Raw genomic sequence first — 18,342 nt, forward strand, 5'->3', positions numbered from 1 at the left:
CAGATCATCAGCCTTCTCTATCTGAATCTGAATGTCTGTATGGAGGTGTACGTGCATGTAATCCCTACACTCCTTGGATTCTTGAGTCAGATGTCACATTATTTACATCATCTTCTCTTTCCATTTCCATCTCCAGTAGATGTCATTATTAAAAGTAAACAAACCAATACTAATAAGATTAACATGTATTTCACATGGCCCTGATACTATGTTTTAAACTACAGTATTCTCCTTGAGATCCTTTGAAGAGCACTGTCACCATGCTCTGTCACTTTAGCCAGTTATGGTTTCCCAGGTGGAAGCCTGGGTTTAGTTGTGCCCAGGGCTTTTCAGTCCCTGGACTATCTATTTGTTCAGCTTCCTACAGTTCAGAAGCGTCCTCCACTTGACAGCCTGCCAGATTCCAACTCTCCTAACCTTTACCACAACCAGCAGAGAGCATGTTTATTTGTGCAGTGCTAAATTACAGTTCCAGTTTTCTTCCTTTCTTGTTACTTTTGGTTCCTGGTGGCCAACTTAACTCAAAATGATGTGCCAGAGACTGGAATCTGAGCAAGCAGATAGCTCTGTCCATGGGGTCAAAAAGTGGACAGAACAGAGAGGAGTGAGGACATTAAAGCAAAGATTCATACTTTTGTATCTCATCTTTCTTGCACAGAAATTTTTTAGTATCTCAATGTAGAATGATGCCTTTTTTTAAAAACGTTGATTGTAAGTAAGCACAATGTAAATTTAGTGCTAATAAACACATACAAAAACACACTAGCAGGGAGGGATATGATAAAACATCTGTCACTATAGATCTTCTAGAACAAGGATGATATAGAGGAATCTTTCTGGGTTTGTTTAGAGGCAATTCTGTGTCATACTATGTCCGTCCTGGTTGTGTGTCTTACACAGCTGGAGAGTCAGGCTTAGTTAGTTTGAGATATTTTTAGGGTACCAACCTCTGGGATGATCTGATTGCCCTGGAACCTTATTCACCTGATACAATTTTTATCAGTAACTTGAATGATGTAACAGAGCAGATAGGTACCAATATTGATGTATGAGTGCCAACCTCAGCTTTGTCAGCAGTATTATTACGTGTCTCTTGTCATGCTGCTCTCTCACTCCCGGCAAGGGTCATACAAACCTCTCTACTCTCCCCTGACTTCTAACCCTGCCCTACATTCTCCTTCCCAACTCTTAAGAGATGACCTCAATCCCTATCTCTCAAAGAAAACAGGATCCATCAGAAGGGAAGTTTTGACAACTTCCTGCTCCCAAACCTTTAAGCCTACCTGGGTTTGCACCCATCTCCTTTTTCTCCTTCCTGTGCAATAGTGGTCCTCCTCCTACCTAGGGCAAATCTCGCCATCTGGACTCTGGAGCCTCCCGTCCAATCTTCTCCAACTTGTATCTCAGTGTTTCTCAAAGTGTGGTTCCAGCAGCATCAGCATTCTCTGAGAACTTGCTAGAAATGCAAATTACCAGCCACATCCCAGACACCTATATCAGACATTCTAGAAGTACAGCCCCAGCAATCTGTGTTTTAACAAGCCTTCTAGGTGATTCCAATGCACACTCTTACTCTAACATAGATGAATGATGCATCCTTCTCATTAGCAGTTAAACCTACTCACGTCTTAAAATAACATCTTAAAATAATACAACTCCTTCATCTCCACTTCAGCCTCCTGAAAATACCTATCTCTCTCATCCCCTGCATAGACAGACTTCTCAAAAGAATTGTCTACAACCCTTCACCTTGCTTTCGTTCCTCAGAGCACTGTCTCTTCTTGGCTTCTATGAAGATGTATGCCTGACCTCCATTTCCACAAACCATTCATTCACTCTTTTCCACAAATATGTATTGAACACCTGCTATGCACCAAGCACTCAGATGGGTGCTGTCATTATAACCACAAATGTGAAAGATGAAAGTCATGGTGCCTGCTCTAATGAAGTTCACATTCAGGTGAATGCTGCTGAAGGGCCTGATTTGACAAGGTCTGAAACTAAGTGTTTGTTGGATCTGGCAACATGGAGGTCATTGATGGCCTTGACAAGATATACTCTAGTTACCCGATTGAGTGGGTTAAAGAGTAAATAGAAAAACAGAAGAAGAAGGAAGGAACACTTCCCGATTCATTTTATGAGGCCAGTATTACCATGGTACTGAAACTAAAGACATCACAAGAAAAGAAAACTACAGACTAATATCTCTTATGAATATACATGCAAAAATCCTCAACAAAATACTAGTAAACAGAATCCAACAACATATAAAAAGAATTGTACCCCATGACCAACTGGAACTTATCCCAAGAATGTAAGATTGCTTGAAAATCTGAAAATCAATTAATGTAATACCTATATAAATAGGAGAAAGGACACACATTTATCTCAATAGGTGCAGAAAAAACATTTGACAAAACTTTACATCCCTTCATGAAAAAAACAAAACTAAACTAAAAACAGAAGAGAATTTCCTCAACCTGATAAAAGGCATCTCTGAAAAACCCACAGCCAGCATACTTAATGGTAGAAGACTAGATGCTTTCCCATACGATCAGGAATAAGACAGACTATCCACTCTCAACACCTCTATTCAACGTTGTACTGGAGGTTCTAGCCTGGGCAAGTAGGCAAGAAAATTAAAGTCATCCAGATTGGAAAGGGGGTTGTAAAACTATCTCTATTGGCAGATGACATGATCCTGTATGTATAAAATTTTAAGTAGTCCACTAAAAAAACTACTACAACAAATAGACTCATTCACAGGATACAAGATCAATATACAAAAATCAACTGTACTTCAATACTGTAGCAATGAACAATCCAGAAATTAAATTAAGAAAACAAATCAAAAAAGAGACAAAGAGAAAACAAATCCATTTATTGTAACATCCAAAAGGATAAAATCCTTAGGAAAAATTTAACAAAAGACATGAAAAACTTATCTCTAAAAACTACAAAATATTGTTGAAAGAAATTAAAGAAAATTAAATAAATGGAAAGACATTCCATGTTCATGTGATCGAGGACTTAATATTGCTAAGATGGCACTACTACAGCAATCTTTATCAAAATCCTAACTGACTCCTTTGTGGAAATTGACAGGCTCATCCTAAAATTCACATGGAAATTCAAAGGACCCAGAAGAGCCAAAATAATCATGAAAAGGAAGAACAAAGATGGAGGACTTACACTTCTCATTTTCAAAACTTATGCAAAGCAACTGTAATCAAGACAATGTGATACTGTCAAAATGGAATAAAATTGAGAGGCCACACTTATGATTAATTGATTTTTGACAAGGATGCCAAGACAATTCAATGGGGAAACAATAGTCTTTTCAAAAAATGGTGCAGGGAAACTGGATTCCACATTCAAAATAATAAAATTAAACTCCTATCTCTCACTTTATAAAAAGATTAACTCAAAATAGATTTTAAAAATGTACATGGAAGAGATAAAACTATAAAACTCTTACAAGAATACATAGGGGTAAATCTTCATGATCTTGAAAATGCAATGAATTCTTAGATATGACACCAAAATGCAAGCAACAAAAGAAAAAAATAGATAAGTTGAACTTCATCAAAATCAAAAATTTTTGTGTTTCAAAGAACACAGTCAAGAAAGTGAAAAGACAACCCACAGAATGGGGTAAAATATTTGCAAATCAGATATCTAATAAGGGACCTATATCTAGAATATATAAAGAACTCATAACTCAATAATAAAAAGACAAAAATCCCAGTTTAAACATGGGTAAAGTGTCTGAATAGACATTTTTCCAAAAAAAGATTTACAAATGGCCAATAACCACATGAAAAGATGCTCAGTATCATTAGCCATCAGGGAAATTCAAACAAAAATCACAGTGAGATACCACTTTACATCCCACAGGATGGCTAAAATCAAAGAGACAGACAATAACAAATGCTGACAAGAGTATAGAGAAATTGGAACTCTCATCCACTGCTGGAAGGATTGTAAAAGGATACAGCTGCTTTGGAAAACAGTCTGTCGGTTCCTTAAAAGGTCAAACATTGGGTTACCATATGGCCCCTAATTCTACTCCTAAGTATATATCCAGGAGAAATGAAAACATATACCTACACAAAAACCTTTACACAAATGCTTATAGCAACATTATTTATAATAGCCAAAAAATAGAAACAACCCAAATGTCTACCTATTGATGAATGCATAAATAACATGTAGTATACCCAGTAGTATTTAATGGGATATTATTGGGCAATGTAAAGAAATGAAGTACTGGTACATGCTACAACATGGATGACCCTTGGAAACATTATGCTAAGTGAAAGAAGCCAGTCACAAAAAGATCACACACTGTATAATTCCACTTATATGAAATGTTCAGAATAAGCAAATCTATAGAGACAGACACTAGCTTAGTGGTTGCCTTGGGCTGGAGGTAGGGGTGAGGACTGAGGGAAGAATGGTAAGTGACTGCTAATGGGAATTGGGTTCCCACAAAAATGTTCTAAACTTGATTGTGGTGATAGTTGCACAATGCTTTGAATATACTAAAAACCATTGAACTGTATACTTTAAATGGGTGAGTTATATGGCATGTTAATTATATCTCAGTGAAACTGTTTTTTTTAAAGAGTAAATGAGAGATGAGAAATTGGAGACAGCATACGTATAAAAATATGTGATTAATGGGGGTAGAGAAAAGGCAGAGACTACGATGGGGAGGCCAAGGGAGGGAGTTTTTTGTTTCTTGTCTTTTAAGGATGAGAGCTGCTAGGTCATCTTTGAATGCATCTGGAAAGGATCTAACAGAAAGCGGTTGAGGATGCAGGGAAGTGAAACAATTGGTGAAATAAATATGGTCTCTCAGAAGGCAGAAGGAAGTAGGGTCCAGATCAGAGATGGACAGACTGACCTTTTATGGATGTAAAGACAACTTCTCCATGGGAGGGAAGAAGGAGAGGATAGTACAGGTCCAAGAAGGTTGATGGATTAAGTGATGGGGAAAATGAGGAGAAACTAGTCCAGTGGCTGTGGACTTTCTCTGAAGAGGGGGAAGAAAGAGTGAGAGGTTTGGACAACAGGAAAGGTGTGAAATGAACACCGTGGCTGCTGGGAGAGCAAGCTTATTAGGGAAAACCGGTAATGTTTCCAGGAAGTATTGGGGGTGGTTGATAATGAACCCATCAGATGACTTTCCTTGGCAGTGCTCATCTGTTGGATGCAGGCACGGAGAAGGCAGATGATTGGGTTCCTCTGCTGGAACGCACTCCATAAAGTCACTAATGGACTCAGTCCTCATCTTACTGAAAGATTCAACAACGTGTAACAAACTGACACCATCTCTTTCCTTGGGCTTCTGGGACCCATACCTACTAGTTTTCCTCTTTCCTTTGTGGGCACCACTTCTCAGCTTCCTTTGATAGCATAGTCTCCTCTGCCTAACTACCTTTAAATTCTGATGGGCAAGCTTGGGAAATAACATGAAAAAGACGGAACATGGTACCTGCTTTCCTGGTACTTAATTTTATCAGGAAAAACAGACAATCAATAAGCAATCCCATAACACGTCATTTAATCTCAACCGTGATCAGGGCTACCAAGGAGCATGTAAGGCATTGGGGAGGAACAGCAGGAAGTCCTGACTTGGTTTGGTATCCCTTTTACATGAGATCTACCAACAAAGCACTTTTCAGGGAGCAGATATTCAATAACTATTTGCTGAGTGTATGAAAGACCAAAGAGAGAGAAAAACAGTAACTTTGTAGCCTGGAGTTGCTTGAATAGTATAAGAGTTCTTTTTTTTAAAAGAATTCAACCATTTTTTAAAGTGGCAGGAAAGATACACCTGGGACAATGACAAAGCTGTATCCTTAGGGATGACAAAAAAGCCATATTAATAGAGAAGGAGAAATGGCTGCACCTTAGTCATAATCTATAATAAAATCGGTGTTGATGTGAATATACTTCAGTTCATTAGAAGAAAGGTGTATTTTGAAAGGGGAAAAAAAATCACTATCATGCAAAAGATTTTGGCAATCTTTCTTCAAACAGTAGGAGATGCAAAGATATATAGGACATAGTTGCTTCCTTCAAGGAGCTCAGAATTTAGCGACAGAAGAGATGACATAAAGACAACCAAAGATGCAAAGAAATATAACAATCTGATGGTATCCCTTAGATTAGAATTTTTCAAGAAAAAGTAAATGTACCAGCCTGTAATTTTCAGTGGCTTAGAAGCAGAAGTTAGTTATGAATAAGCAAGAGGATTAAGAGTAAATACACGCAAATGCCCCAGGCCAGGACGGGACCCTGTGGCAAGGGAGTTCCCGGGGGACAGTCTCCGAGGCCAAGATGAGCATGCAGGAGGCCCCCTGGGGAGGGGTCTCAGGATTGATACGCACGGAAACGAAGGGAAGAGAGCAGGATTTCACAGGACGGTGATGCAGGGCTGGTGACTCCCCACACTGACCCACAAGGAGTTCTCAGGCTGGATTTGCCCCTAGGTGGGGTGAGAGGAGGGGGTCTTATAGCCCTGCACTGACCAGTCATGGTTTGCAGACTGCCCTTAGGAAGGGAGAGTGATATTGGGCAAAGAGCCTCTTCAGCCAAGGCAATCCTTGAAGAAGGCTTCATGTTGAGAGGTGTCTGCTGGCAGCTGGGGAAATAAAGCCTTTGGTCCTGAAGGGAGATCAGAAGAACACATCACAGTGCCCAGGCCCAAGGTGGCACTTTCATTCCACTTGTTACCATGAAATCTTCAAATCAGATCCTTGGAGTCACATGCAGCCCATCTAGAGATGCAAAGAGAGGACTTGTGTCTGACGGCATAGGAATACAAATTCTTATATTTTAGTTAAAACCAAATTTTAATGACAAATGGACTGCCTTGTTAGAAGAATATGGGCACCTTTTGCAAACATTTGACCGGGAGTTTCCTTTTGATTAACCTTAAGAACTGGCACAGATAACACAAAGCCAGGGGAAATCTAACAAAACTGGGCAATGTAATTTGTAGCACAGACAGGATCACCTGCAAGCCTCTCATCTTAACTGTTTAATGTATAGAATTCAGGCAGATTTCTGCAAAAAGCTGTTTTATGTAGCGTAATCCATGTCCTGTTGAAAGGGCAGGACCAACTCTTGGCAAAAATGAGAATGAGATCAACTGAAGTGTCCTCCGAACCTTTTCTTATCATGGCATGGCTTACCATGGAGGCTTATATTTAGGACTTATCATCAAATCTTTACCCAAGGCAGTAGATGAGAGGCAGGTACCCTATACCCAGATCTCTCCCTTTGACATCCTCCTCCTATCTCCCCTTCTGACATCCTACTATCTTCTAGTAGCCAAAGGCTACTCATACCTGCTCTCCTTGGGAAGTGCTTCAGATGATTTCTTTCAAGCCAGGGTTCCCCAGTGTTTGCTTTGTGAACCATTTGCATTAGAATCAGTAATACTTAGAAAGTCAGCTTTCTGAATCCCAACCCTGACCTTCCAATTCAAAATCTCTGAGACTGAGAACCAGGAACCTGTGGTTTTTTTAAGAAGCTGGCTAAGTGATTTTTATGCACACTGAAATTGTAAACACTCCCCTGTTCCTCTTTCATGGCCTCAGCTCTCACACGGGATGAACAGGGCTAAACTGATGTCTGATAATGCTTAGTGTGCTGTCCATCTCATGGATGGCGTAGCTTTTTAACTGAAGACGGTCTCTAAGGATTCAAACTCAGTGGGGAAATTTCTGCCACCAGGGCAAGATGATTACTGAAGATGTCCTCCTCCCTTTCTCTTCCTCTTCCTACAGTTTTCCTCGGTGATAGACTTGTCTTCTTGGTGATAGGTCCTCCTTCAATCTTGGATCCTTCTATAAATACACGTGTCAGTCAGGAAACTCTGTAGACAACCTTAGATTTATGTAATAACTTCTCCTTAACTAACTCAGTTCTGGGAAGGCACATTGCAACCAGACATGAAAACAAACTTCCCACATTCCCAAGGGAGCCATCTAACTAAGTATTGTGGGAAAAAGAAAACAAAAAAGATTTCATTGTCAAATAAGTTTGAAGTATATTGAATTAAAATTAAGCTGTTTATTAGAGAACTTCTCAGAGCCTTTAATATGCTGTTGTATATTATGAATTCCCCAGAGGAAGCTACATATGCACTATGTCCCAGCTTTTCTTGGAGAGCTCTTGAAGTTGTAATACTCTGTGGATTGTACTTCGGGAAAAGTTGTTCTAGATTTTAGCAGATTGTCTGACCATCAGTTACACTCGTGCTGTAGCATGGTTCACATTGTCTACATTATGAAATTCTTTGGCTGAGTTTGATTTCAGGTAATTTTTATGGCTGCTTAGGTTCACCTTAGGGTTTGATTTAAAATTTCAGCAAAATCACCCAAAGTAGGTCTTCATTTTCTGTTATTTCAATAAACTTCAGATTCCAGATCCATGTTTCATATTTTATTAAATTTACTTTTAAGCAAACTACACAATCCTTGGCCAATGTTTTGCAAGTGGATTTTGCTTCTCCTCCTTTTGACTGAAAGAATTTTCTTAAACTAAATATCAGTGCTCCTGTTCTCAATGTTTATTTGAAAACTTCTGTTCATTTTAGGGTCATGTTTCTACTGTATCCCTTTTATTCCATCTAGCATTTTGGTATTTGCAGGGAAAAGCTTTTTGAAACAATATTTGCATCTATCTCAAATAAATACTTCAGTTCACACAGCTTTCAGTATAAAGTTCTGACTTTAAAGAATTCAGATGTTATTTTCACAAATATCTATACTCCAATTATATTTCCTTCTCTTAAAAATAGCTGATGTCATTTTCCCAGAAAGGATCAGAGCTTCTTTATTGATAATTTCTTGAATTTCCTTTCAATCTTGAACAAGTTTTACCAATAAAGTGCTTATGGGAAAACAATGCAGATTTCATCATAAAGACCTAATCAAGAATAGATAAGGGCTCTGAAGTTTTAGGAGTTGCAAGCTAGAATCATGCCATTCAAATTCATCTTAGAAATGTATCGCTGTAAAAATAAAATAAGATTATAATGTTTTAATGGATTTTGTTTTCAGCATCTACAGAGGTGGGTTGTGACGCTGTCTGGGAGAAGGATCTCAATTCACACATTTGCTACCAATTCAACCTGCTTTCCTCCCTCTCCTGGAGCGAGGCACACTCTTCATGCCAGATGCAAGGAGGTGCATTATTAAGTATTGCAGATGAGACTGAAGAAAATTTCATAAGGAGTAAGTAGGTGGATGATGCACATTGATGTTGGTACAATTAAAATGATTGGTGTTTACAGTTATGTCCATGTATGCCAAGATACCTTCTGGAAAAAAAAAAGGTCCCTTGGAAAATATTTTTCTGTTATTAACATGGCCCAAACTCACACCCAGAATTTTGAACTGAACCCTGGGCCATTCCATTTGACACCTGGCCATGCCTCTCTTATTTTCTCCCCCTTGGAAAAGAGAAGTTGAGGCTACAGCAAGGGACCCAGGAGAATTTTCAGCTCCAACAAGTGCATAGGGAGACTTCTGAACTTAAGTCCGAATTTCTGCTTTGCTGGGGAGCTTAGCCATTCCGTTTCCATTTATAAATAATTAAGCTGTTTACTAATTAAACAAAATCTTACCTGTCATCACTGTGTGTAGTAGTAGGGTTTCCAGTGGATGCCAAAGAACTTAAAATTTAATTGGAAAAGCAAAAGCACACACATGTTAACTAACGCTGTAAAGTAATAACATAAACTGTCAAAAGACTGCTAAGGAGCTGGGTCTGATCTATTTCAACTTCTCACCTAAACTCTCTTTTTACTTCTCTTTTATGGATTAAATGTGTTTGTAGACGTGTACATGCAGCATTTAAAAATCTTTCTGAAACATTTGAAAGTGTCACAAAATTAGTCACTTTCATTAAAAAGTTTCTGATGCTTTTTTCCAAATTATATTGCACATGTTTCTTCTAGAATAACAATAATAAAATCATTCTAGGATAATTTTAAAAGTTCAAGTATACAGAAAGAAAACCAAAGGAAAAACCCTCATAGTTCCACAATCCAGAGATAACCATGTTTCTTTTGCAAAAAAACATACAAATGCATGCATAATCCCTAGTATCTATGAAAAATGATATTAAATAAAAACATGAGGCAGTTGTTGCACAGAGGTTAGGAACAGGGCAAAGAGCCACCTGCATGGGTTTGAATCCCACCTCCATCACTTACTAGCAGTGCTAAAGAAGTAAATTAACCTCTCTGTGCCTCAACTTCCCCCCTCTATCAAGTGGAAATAATAACAATACCTACTTTTTGGTGGTGAGAATTACATGTTATAGAACAGGTTAAAATTTAGAAAAGTGCCTGGCACACAAAACAAACACTCAGTATGTGTTAAACATTTAACAGCAACTATGCGCACAGTTTAGTTACATGCTTATGTAATTTACCTGCATAGAATGAACATCTGTCCATGTCTATAAATATAGATCTACATCATGGTTTTTAATGGTTACATAGTGATACAGGTTAGAGATAATATATTTAGCTAATCTCCAAATATTAGATAGGGATAGGTAGATAAAATTCTTTATTTTGTTTTTATTTACTTATTTGTTGCTATGGAAAACCATCCCTCACATACCTTTGTGCATAGATCCCCGATTATTTCTCTCTAAGTTTGTAGAAGTGGATTCACTGGGTGGAAGAGGAAGCACATTTTAAGGCTTTTGAAAGTCACTAATAACTTCTAGAAGGATTGTAACAAATGCATGAACAGTATATGTCTGCCCCTTTCCCCACAGACTTGCAAAAGTGGGAAATTATCACTGAAACTGATCTGAGTGAGTCATATTGCGGGAAAACACCCATTTCCAAAATCATTATTAGCCTGTAATGGTATTTATAGAAAATTTTGTGCACCATTTATGAATTACAATTGTTATCTATTTTGACTGCTAGGATCTTTAATAAGAGAGTTTAGACTTATCAGACTTGAATAAAGATTAAAGGACTAAGATATGTCAGAGACTTTGATTTAAATAACACAATTTTATAATTAGATTTCGGGGACTGTTTAGATTGGGAAAACAGAGGAGTATTCATAAAGACAGAAGCTTGTTCTGACCAAGGTATTTTTTAATGTTGAGAATAGTCTACTGTTTCTTGTTAATCGCTGATGAACATTAACTATGGTATAAGGAATTATCTAAACTGCCACAAATGCCAGGAAATAGCCAAAGGAATTTAAGTTTGCATTTACTATTACAGAATTGTGAGCCAATTTACTTGTAAAGCTAAGTAGACTATTTTTGTACTTTTAAACACAGATTAGAAATTATACAATGATTCTTTTATATGTACTGTCAAAACAGTCACACAGAGGGTATTCAAAATAACTCTAAGGTAAGAATAATTAATACTTAAATATTTTAAGTAGATTACTTGAAAGCATCACTTGGTACTTACCCCGATATGAAATGTGGAAATTTCTCCATCTTGTCAATCCATCTTCCATTCTGCCTTCTGTCATGATGACACCAGTTTTGATTTAATCAAATGGTGCTATTGGAAGGACTAACCAAATAGACATTAGGAAGAGACTTGTGTTTATGCCCCAGAAACTTGGAAAGGCAGGGCCCATGAATGTTATGCTGTTTCTGTCCAGTGATTTCAGGGATCTCAAAATTATAAAGCACCTTTTTCTCTTTCCTTAAAGGTTTAGCTTCTTCCAGTTTTCCACTGTTGTTTCGAAATACCCAATCACAGAAGGTGCTGCAGCCTTGTGATGTGAATGCACTAATCTTTACAACCTTGGTGACCATACAATCGATCATCCAAACTGAGACCCTTTGAAGAGTAAAAGGTTCTGCCATCAATACTTATTCTGGAACTACCAGCATAAGCCATGAATTTTCCAGGCAAACTGGGACATACAGTCACCCTATTTATAACTCTTATCTGTCAGGGTCTCAGTCTCAGGCAGGGCCCCTGCATCTGGCTCAGAATAAATTGGGTTCTGAAGCAGATGAATCATAAGGGATCAATGCTCTCCTTTATAGATTAGAAGATTCAATGGCAACATTTGAAAGTGTCACAAAATTAGTTACTTTCACTAAAGTCTCTGACACTGTTTTTTCCCCAAATATTACAGCACGCGTGGTACATGCTTGTTCCAGAGTAATTTTTTAAAGTTCAGGTGCACAAAAAGGAAAACCAAAGAAAAATTTCCCCTAATTCTACAATTTTGATAAGCATATTTTTCTACACAAGCATGTCAATGCACATGTTTCTACATAGCATTGATAACAAAACTGGAATTGAATTAAAACAGGAGGAGCCGAGGCACAATGGTTAGGAGAAGGGGCCCACAGAAAACTTTCTCCCACACCAAGCTGAAGAAGCATTTGCACTGCTCATGGCCCCAACCTGCTATTTTTTTTTTTTAACGTCTTTATTGGAGTATAATTGCTTTACAATGGTGTGTTAGTTTCTGCTTTATAACAAAGTGAATCAGCTATACATATACATATATCCCCATATCTCTTCCCTCTTGTGTCTCCCTCCCTCCTACTCTCCCTATCCCACCCCTCTAGGTGGTCAAAAAGCACCGAGCTGATCTCCCTGTGCTATGCGGCTGCTTCCCACTAGCTATCTATTTTACATTTGGTAGTGTATATATGTCCATGCCACTCTCTCACTTTGTCCCAGCTTACCCTTCCACCTCCCTGTGTCCTCAAGTCCATTCTCTAGTAGGTCTGCGTCTTTATTCCCATCCTGCCCCTAGGTTCTTCATGACCATTTTTTTTCTTTTTTTTAGATTCCATATATATGTGTTAGCATACGGTATTTGTTTTTCTCTTTCTGACATACTTCACTCTGTATGACAGACTCTAGGTCTATCCACCTCACTACAAATAACTCAATTTCATTTCTTTTTATGGCTGAGTAATATTCCATTGTATATATGTGCCACATCTTCTTTATCCATTCATCTGTCGATGGACACTTAGGTTGCTTCCATGTCCTGGCTATTATAAATAGAGCTGCAATGAACATTGTGGTACATGACTCTTTTTGAATTATGGTTTTCTCAGGGTATATGCCCAGTAGTGGGATTGCTGGGTCATATGGTAGTTCTATTTTTAGTTTTTTAAAGAAAGAACCTCCATACTGTTCTCCATAGTGGCTGTATCAATTTACATTCCCACCAACAGTGCAAGAGTGTTCCCTTTTCTCCACACTCTCTCCAGCATTTATTGTTTGTAGATTTTTTGATGATGGCCATTCTGACTGGTGTGAGGTGATACCTCAGTGTAGTTTTGATTTGCATTTCTCTAATGATTAGTGATGTTGAGCATTCTTTCATGTGTTTGTTGCCAATCTGTATATCTTCTTTGGAGAAATGTCTATTTAGGTCTTCTGCCCATTTTTGGATTGGCCAACCTGCTGTTGATCCCTCTACATACTCTGGTCCCTTGGATCATGCTCTCCTCTTGGCCGGACAACCCCCATTGGCTCTCCAACTGGACAGCCCTCCCCCCATTTCTTTAGCATACCTTAAATTTGAGGGCTTGCCTCCCAACACTAACAACACTTAATCTGCCTTCCCCTTCCTAGCCAGACCCCTAAGGAAAAGGTCCTCTAAATTGTTCAATTTTTTAACTATGAAATATTTCAAGAGTATTGACAAGTGTAAACATTAGGTCTCTGCACACACATACCCATTATAGAGATTTAATAGCATTTCTTCCTATTCCTCTTTCTCAGGGCCTGAGGTAGCCTGAGCTCAGCATACTTGAGTCCTGAGCCTCCAGATTGAGGCCACCAGACACACGTGGCAAAAAAAAAAGGAAGACAGAGGGGCATTTTGTAGGACTGGCCCTGGGCACTTCCTCCTTCCCCCTCTAAAACCCTCAAGTGGTTAAGCTCACACAGGTCAGATGGTCTCAGATTTGTAACCATGAACTCTTGATGGATTGACGACCGTTGAGAGGCAGCATTCCTGTATGCTTAGATTAAGCACTTCACAGTTGCTGTCAGTGAGCCCTGAGGAGACTGCCATGTTTCTCAGGCTGGCTTTTTTTACTCTGAAGCACCAGTGTGGGGTTTAGTAGCACTTAAACCCTTTTCTGTCATTGATGGAGTTAATTTATGACTCCATGCCCCAGGAACAGGAAAACAAGAAAGACGTGTAACATTGATTTTTTTTTTGAAGCTCCGTATTTCTCTTATTTCAGAGCACTTTGGCAGTGAAGCAGTGGAAGTATGGATAGGTCTGAATCAGCTAGATGAAAATGCTGGTTGGCAGTGGTCTGATAGAACACCACTCAACTATCTGAACTGGAACCCAGGTACCTGCAGCGTTTTGTTTACCTTCAACAGGTGGCATCGTCCCACAGCCTAAAATAGCAATATTTCCCACATATATATACGACATGTTATTGTGAAAGTGGCTTATAAACATTTTTAAAGCCTGATTGAATTTCTAAAAGGCATGCTTTTCCGAACGAGAAAATGGAGGCCGAGAAGGTAAGCCAAGGTTGCAGGAGGATTTGGGTCAAAACCAAGATTCTAGTCAGTTGTTTTAAAAATAGCAACAGAGATAAGAAATTAAATCTCAGAAGTAGATGTTTATGTACAGATCGTTTTCGTATATTTTTTCCCTCTCTCCTAGTCAATTTCCTCTCTCTTCAGTTAACCTTTGCCGCCCAAAGATATGATCAATTACTGTCTTACATCAGTATGTCTCACACAAAAAAAGGAAAATTGGTTTTTCTTATGGATTCTAAGTCAATTACATTAACTGTGTAATACAACGCACTCACATTCTGTTTAAATGTGTTGTTTAAAAGATTGTTATAGTTGAACCTTGAATAACTAGAAAATATAATAAAGTACGATTGCATTTTGTGAAAAAATAATAGCAACAGATTGCAAAGTATCTCTCTACCTTAAAACAATAAAATCAGCTGTTGCTACCTTTGGGAAATCATTTCATTGTCATGCCTGGACTTCAACTGCAAAATCATAAATATAATATCTTATAGGATTTACTACATATGCCAAAGAGAAGGGCTGCCTCCTTGATGCTAAAACTACATTTCAGTATATATTGAACTAACTGCTTTTGCTTCTAACATTAAGTACACACACATTGTATTTTCAGAAATAAATTTTGAGCCATTTGTTGAATATCACTGTGGAACATTTAATGCATTTATGCCAAATGCCTGGAGAAGTCGGGATTGTGAGTCCACTCTGCCTTACATATGTAAAAAATATCTAAACCATACTGATCACGAAGTAGTTGGTGAGTGTTTTTATTTTAAGTTGTTTTTATGAGTTGCTTACTTGTCCTCTCAATATATTCAAAGTCCTTTATTTTTTGCTAATAATTTATAATTTAAACTTAGCTAAGGCTAGTTTTTATATGAATAAAAATGTGTAACAAGATAAGATCTGTTATTCCAAAGGCACCATGAATTTAATAAACGCATTTAGGTTTTTACTAAAAACTAAAGTAAAATAACCTAAGTATAGAAAACATTTTCTCCCTCTCTTTTTAAAAACTTTGCTTTCTTATTCATTCTGTCTTAGAAAAACAAGATATGCTTCATTTTCTATTCTAGTTGAGTTTTATTTATGGTTACCCTAGAAATTAAACATATGAATTAGAAAATAGTTTTATAAAATTCTTTACTTCATTGATCTCCTGTCATACTCTATATCTCTTATTAGTAATACTTCCTCCTTGAAATAACAAACAAAACTTTTAGGTGTACCTGAGACTTAAATACCACATAATTACAATCTAGTACCTGAAGCTCAGTTATTTCTATTCTTAAGATCTATTACTTCTTCTTAGTTTCTATGGAATTAATGTCTGAACTCAGGAAGTAGAGATAAAAACACAACCATTTTCAAAGAATCATTACCAGCATAATTAGAAACAACTCTACATTTAAAATAATAATCTGAATTATCTTTCTAAAATATTATCCCATACAGTTAAGCTTTTTTATTTTATTTTATTTTTTATAGATTTATTTATTTATTTTTTTTTTTGCTGCGTTGGGTCTTCGTTGCTGTGCGCGGGCTTTCTCAAGTTGCGGCGAGAAGGGGCTACTCTTTGTCGAGGTGCGCGGGCTTCTCCTTGCCGTGGCTTCTCTTGTTGTGGAGCACGGGCATGCGGGCTTCAGTAGTTGTGTCTTGCGGGCTCTAGAGCACAGGCTCAGTAGTTGTGGCTCACCGGCTTAGTTGCACCGCGGCATGTGGGATCTTCCAGGACCAGGGATCGAACCCATGTCCCTTGCATTAGTAGGCAGATTCTTAACCACTGCACCACCAGGGAAGTCCCCAATTAAGCTTTTTAAAATTGAGGTATAGTTAATTTAGTTTCAGGTGTACAGCAAAGTGATTTTGTTGTATATATATATATATATATATATTCTTTTTCAGATTCTTTTCCATTATAGGTTATGACAAGATACTGAATATAGTTCCCTGTGCTATACAGTAGGTCCTTGCTGTTTATCTATTTTACATATAGTAGTGTGTATCTGTTAATCCCAAACTTCTAATTTATCCCCCCCTTTCTCCTTTGATACCCATAAGTTTGTTTTCAATGTCTGTGAGTCTATTTCTCTTTTATAAATAAGTTCATTTGTATCATTTTTTTAGATTCCACATATAAGTGATATCATATGATATTTGCCTTTGTCTGACTTACTTCATTTAGTATGATAATCTCTAGGTCCATTCATGTTGCTACAAATGGCATTATCTCATTCTTTTTTATGGCTGAGTAGTACTCCATTGTATATATGTACCACATCTTCTTTATCCATTCATGTGTCGATGGACATTTAGGTTGCTTCCATATCTTGGCTACTGTAAATAGTGCTGCTATGAACATTGGGATGCATGTATCTTTTTGAATTAGAGTTTTCATCTTTTCTGGAGTTTTCAGGAGTGGGATTGCAGGATCATATGTTAACTCTATTTTCAGCTTTTTAAGGAACCTCCTTACTGTTCTCTATAATGGTTGTACCAATTTACGTTCCTGCCAACAGTGTAGGAGGGTTCCCTTTTCTCCACACCCTCTTACAATTAAGCTTTAACTTTTATTTTCCTTTAAGTAGCTAAGCCTAAAGATATTGTAGAATATGGGGGTGAGAAGAAGCATATCATCATTTTTTTAGGTAGAGATTTTTTCATTATGTCAAGAATGTGCTGACATTGCTATCACTGTTATTGTCCTGTCCCTCCCTCTTTTCCTTTCATTTTCCTGCCTCAATTTCTTCTGTCTTCATTGTTTTTTCTTATGCCCTCCTGCACTGCCTCCTGCTATCCTTCTTTTCTTCAATTTTATTTGCTCTCCTGATCTATTAATTGAGGTCAGAAGACCAGAAATGATGGCAGCTAAGCTAACTTTGTTTGGATTATCTGCTGTTGTTTCAAGTCCAACAAATACTTTTGATGATCTAGTCCAGTGTCTTCCAACTGTGCATCCAGGGTCCCCAGGTTCCTTCCTTATCTCCACCCTTGCGTCAATCAGAGAAGTTCCTCCTTTATCTTTTTATCTTACCTCTAGAGTGAAGTTTAGGGTTCATTTTTTAAAGGGGTTCTGTGACTGTGTTTTTAGGTTGATATTATCTATCTATCTAAATGTTTTAACATTCATCCACTGTGATTCTAATAGCTGTCAGAGTCCTAGAAGCAATTTTAAAAGAATGTCTTGTTTCCCAAATTAGCAGTGAAGTTGTTTCTAACTAAGTTAGTGCTTAAGGGAGGCACCCAGTTGTGGTTAATAAAGCAAAGTAAAAATGCTGTCATCAGGCTGGGGGCAAGCTCCTGGAAGAGGAGAGCCAAAGTTGGCATGCACACAGCTGCCTTCCCTGCCAGTGTCAAAGCGTCGTGGCATTATTTTGCTGTAAGTCGAACCCAGAGTCCATATAAACCCAGAGGGACATCAGAGGCACTCAGCCTGACCCCCAAAATAAAAGCTATCATCTCTGCTCTAGAGAAAGTGGCCAGAATTTCAGATTCTTTTCAGCTGAGAATAACTATCTACCCCCCCCCCACCTACTACTGTATATAAAATTCTTTAAAAAGCATTTAAATTGTGTTCCATAATACTCCTTTTTTAGTGTAAAAAGGCTTTTTTAAATGGATAGCTCTAAATGCTAAATTTTATATCTAGCCCTGACTCTCACTTTGGTTGTATGACCTTTATCAAGTCTCCTTAACCTCTTTGTGCCTTAGATAGCTCATCTGGAAAATGAAGCACTGAGATCCATTAGATCCTAGATCCAGATCATAGATGGGATCCT

The 18,342-nt window shown here is 37.9% G+C and overlaps 1 protein-coding gene across 1 annotated transcript in view; it reads left to right on the top strand.

Moving 5' to 3' along the window:
* Positions 1-18,342, top strand: part of PLA2R1 (phospholipase A2 receptor 1) — a 130,677-nt gene that overhangs the window by 19,567 nt on the left and 92,768 nt on the right. Inside the window, 3 exon segments of the mRNA XM_082395228.1 lie at positions 9,081-9,254; positions 14,248-14,361; positions 15,177-15,320. Of these exon segments, the coding sequence (XP_082251354.1) occupies positions 9,081-9,254; positions 14,248-14,361; positions 15,177-15,320 (432 nt within the window).

This window comes from Balaenoptera borealis (genome assembly GCF_965194805.1).
Source record: "Balaenoptera borealis genome assembly, chromosome: 6".
NCBI classification, from domain to species: domain Eukaryota; kingdom Metazoa; phylum Chordata; class Mammalia; order Artiodactyla; family Balaenopteridae; genus Balaenoptera; species Balaenoptera borealis.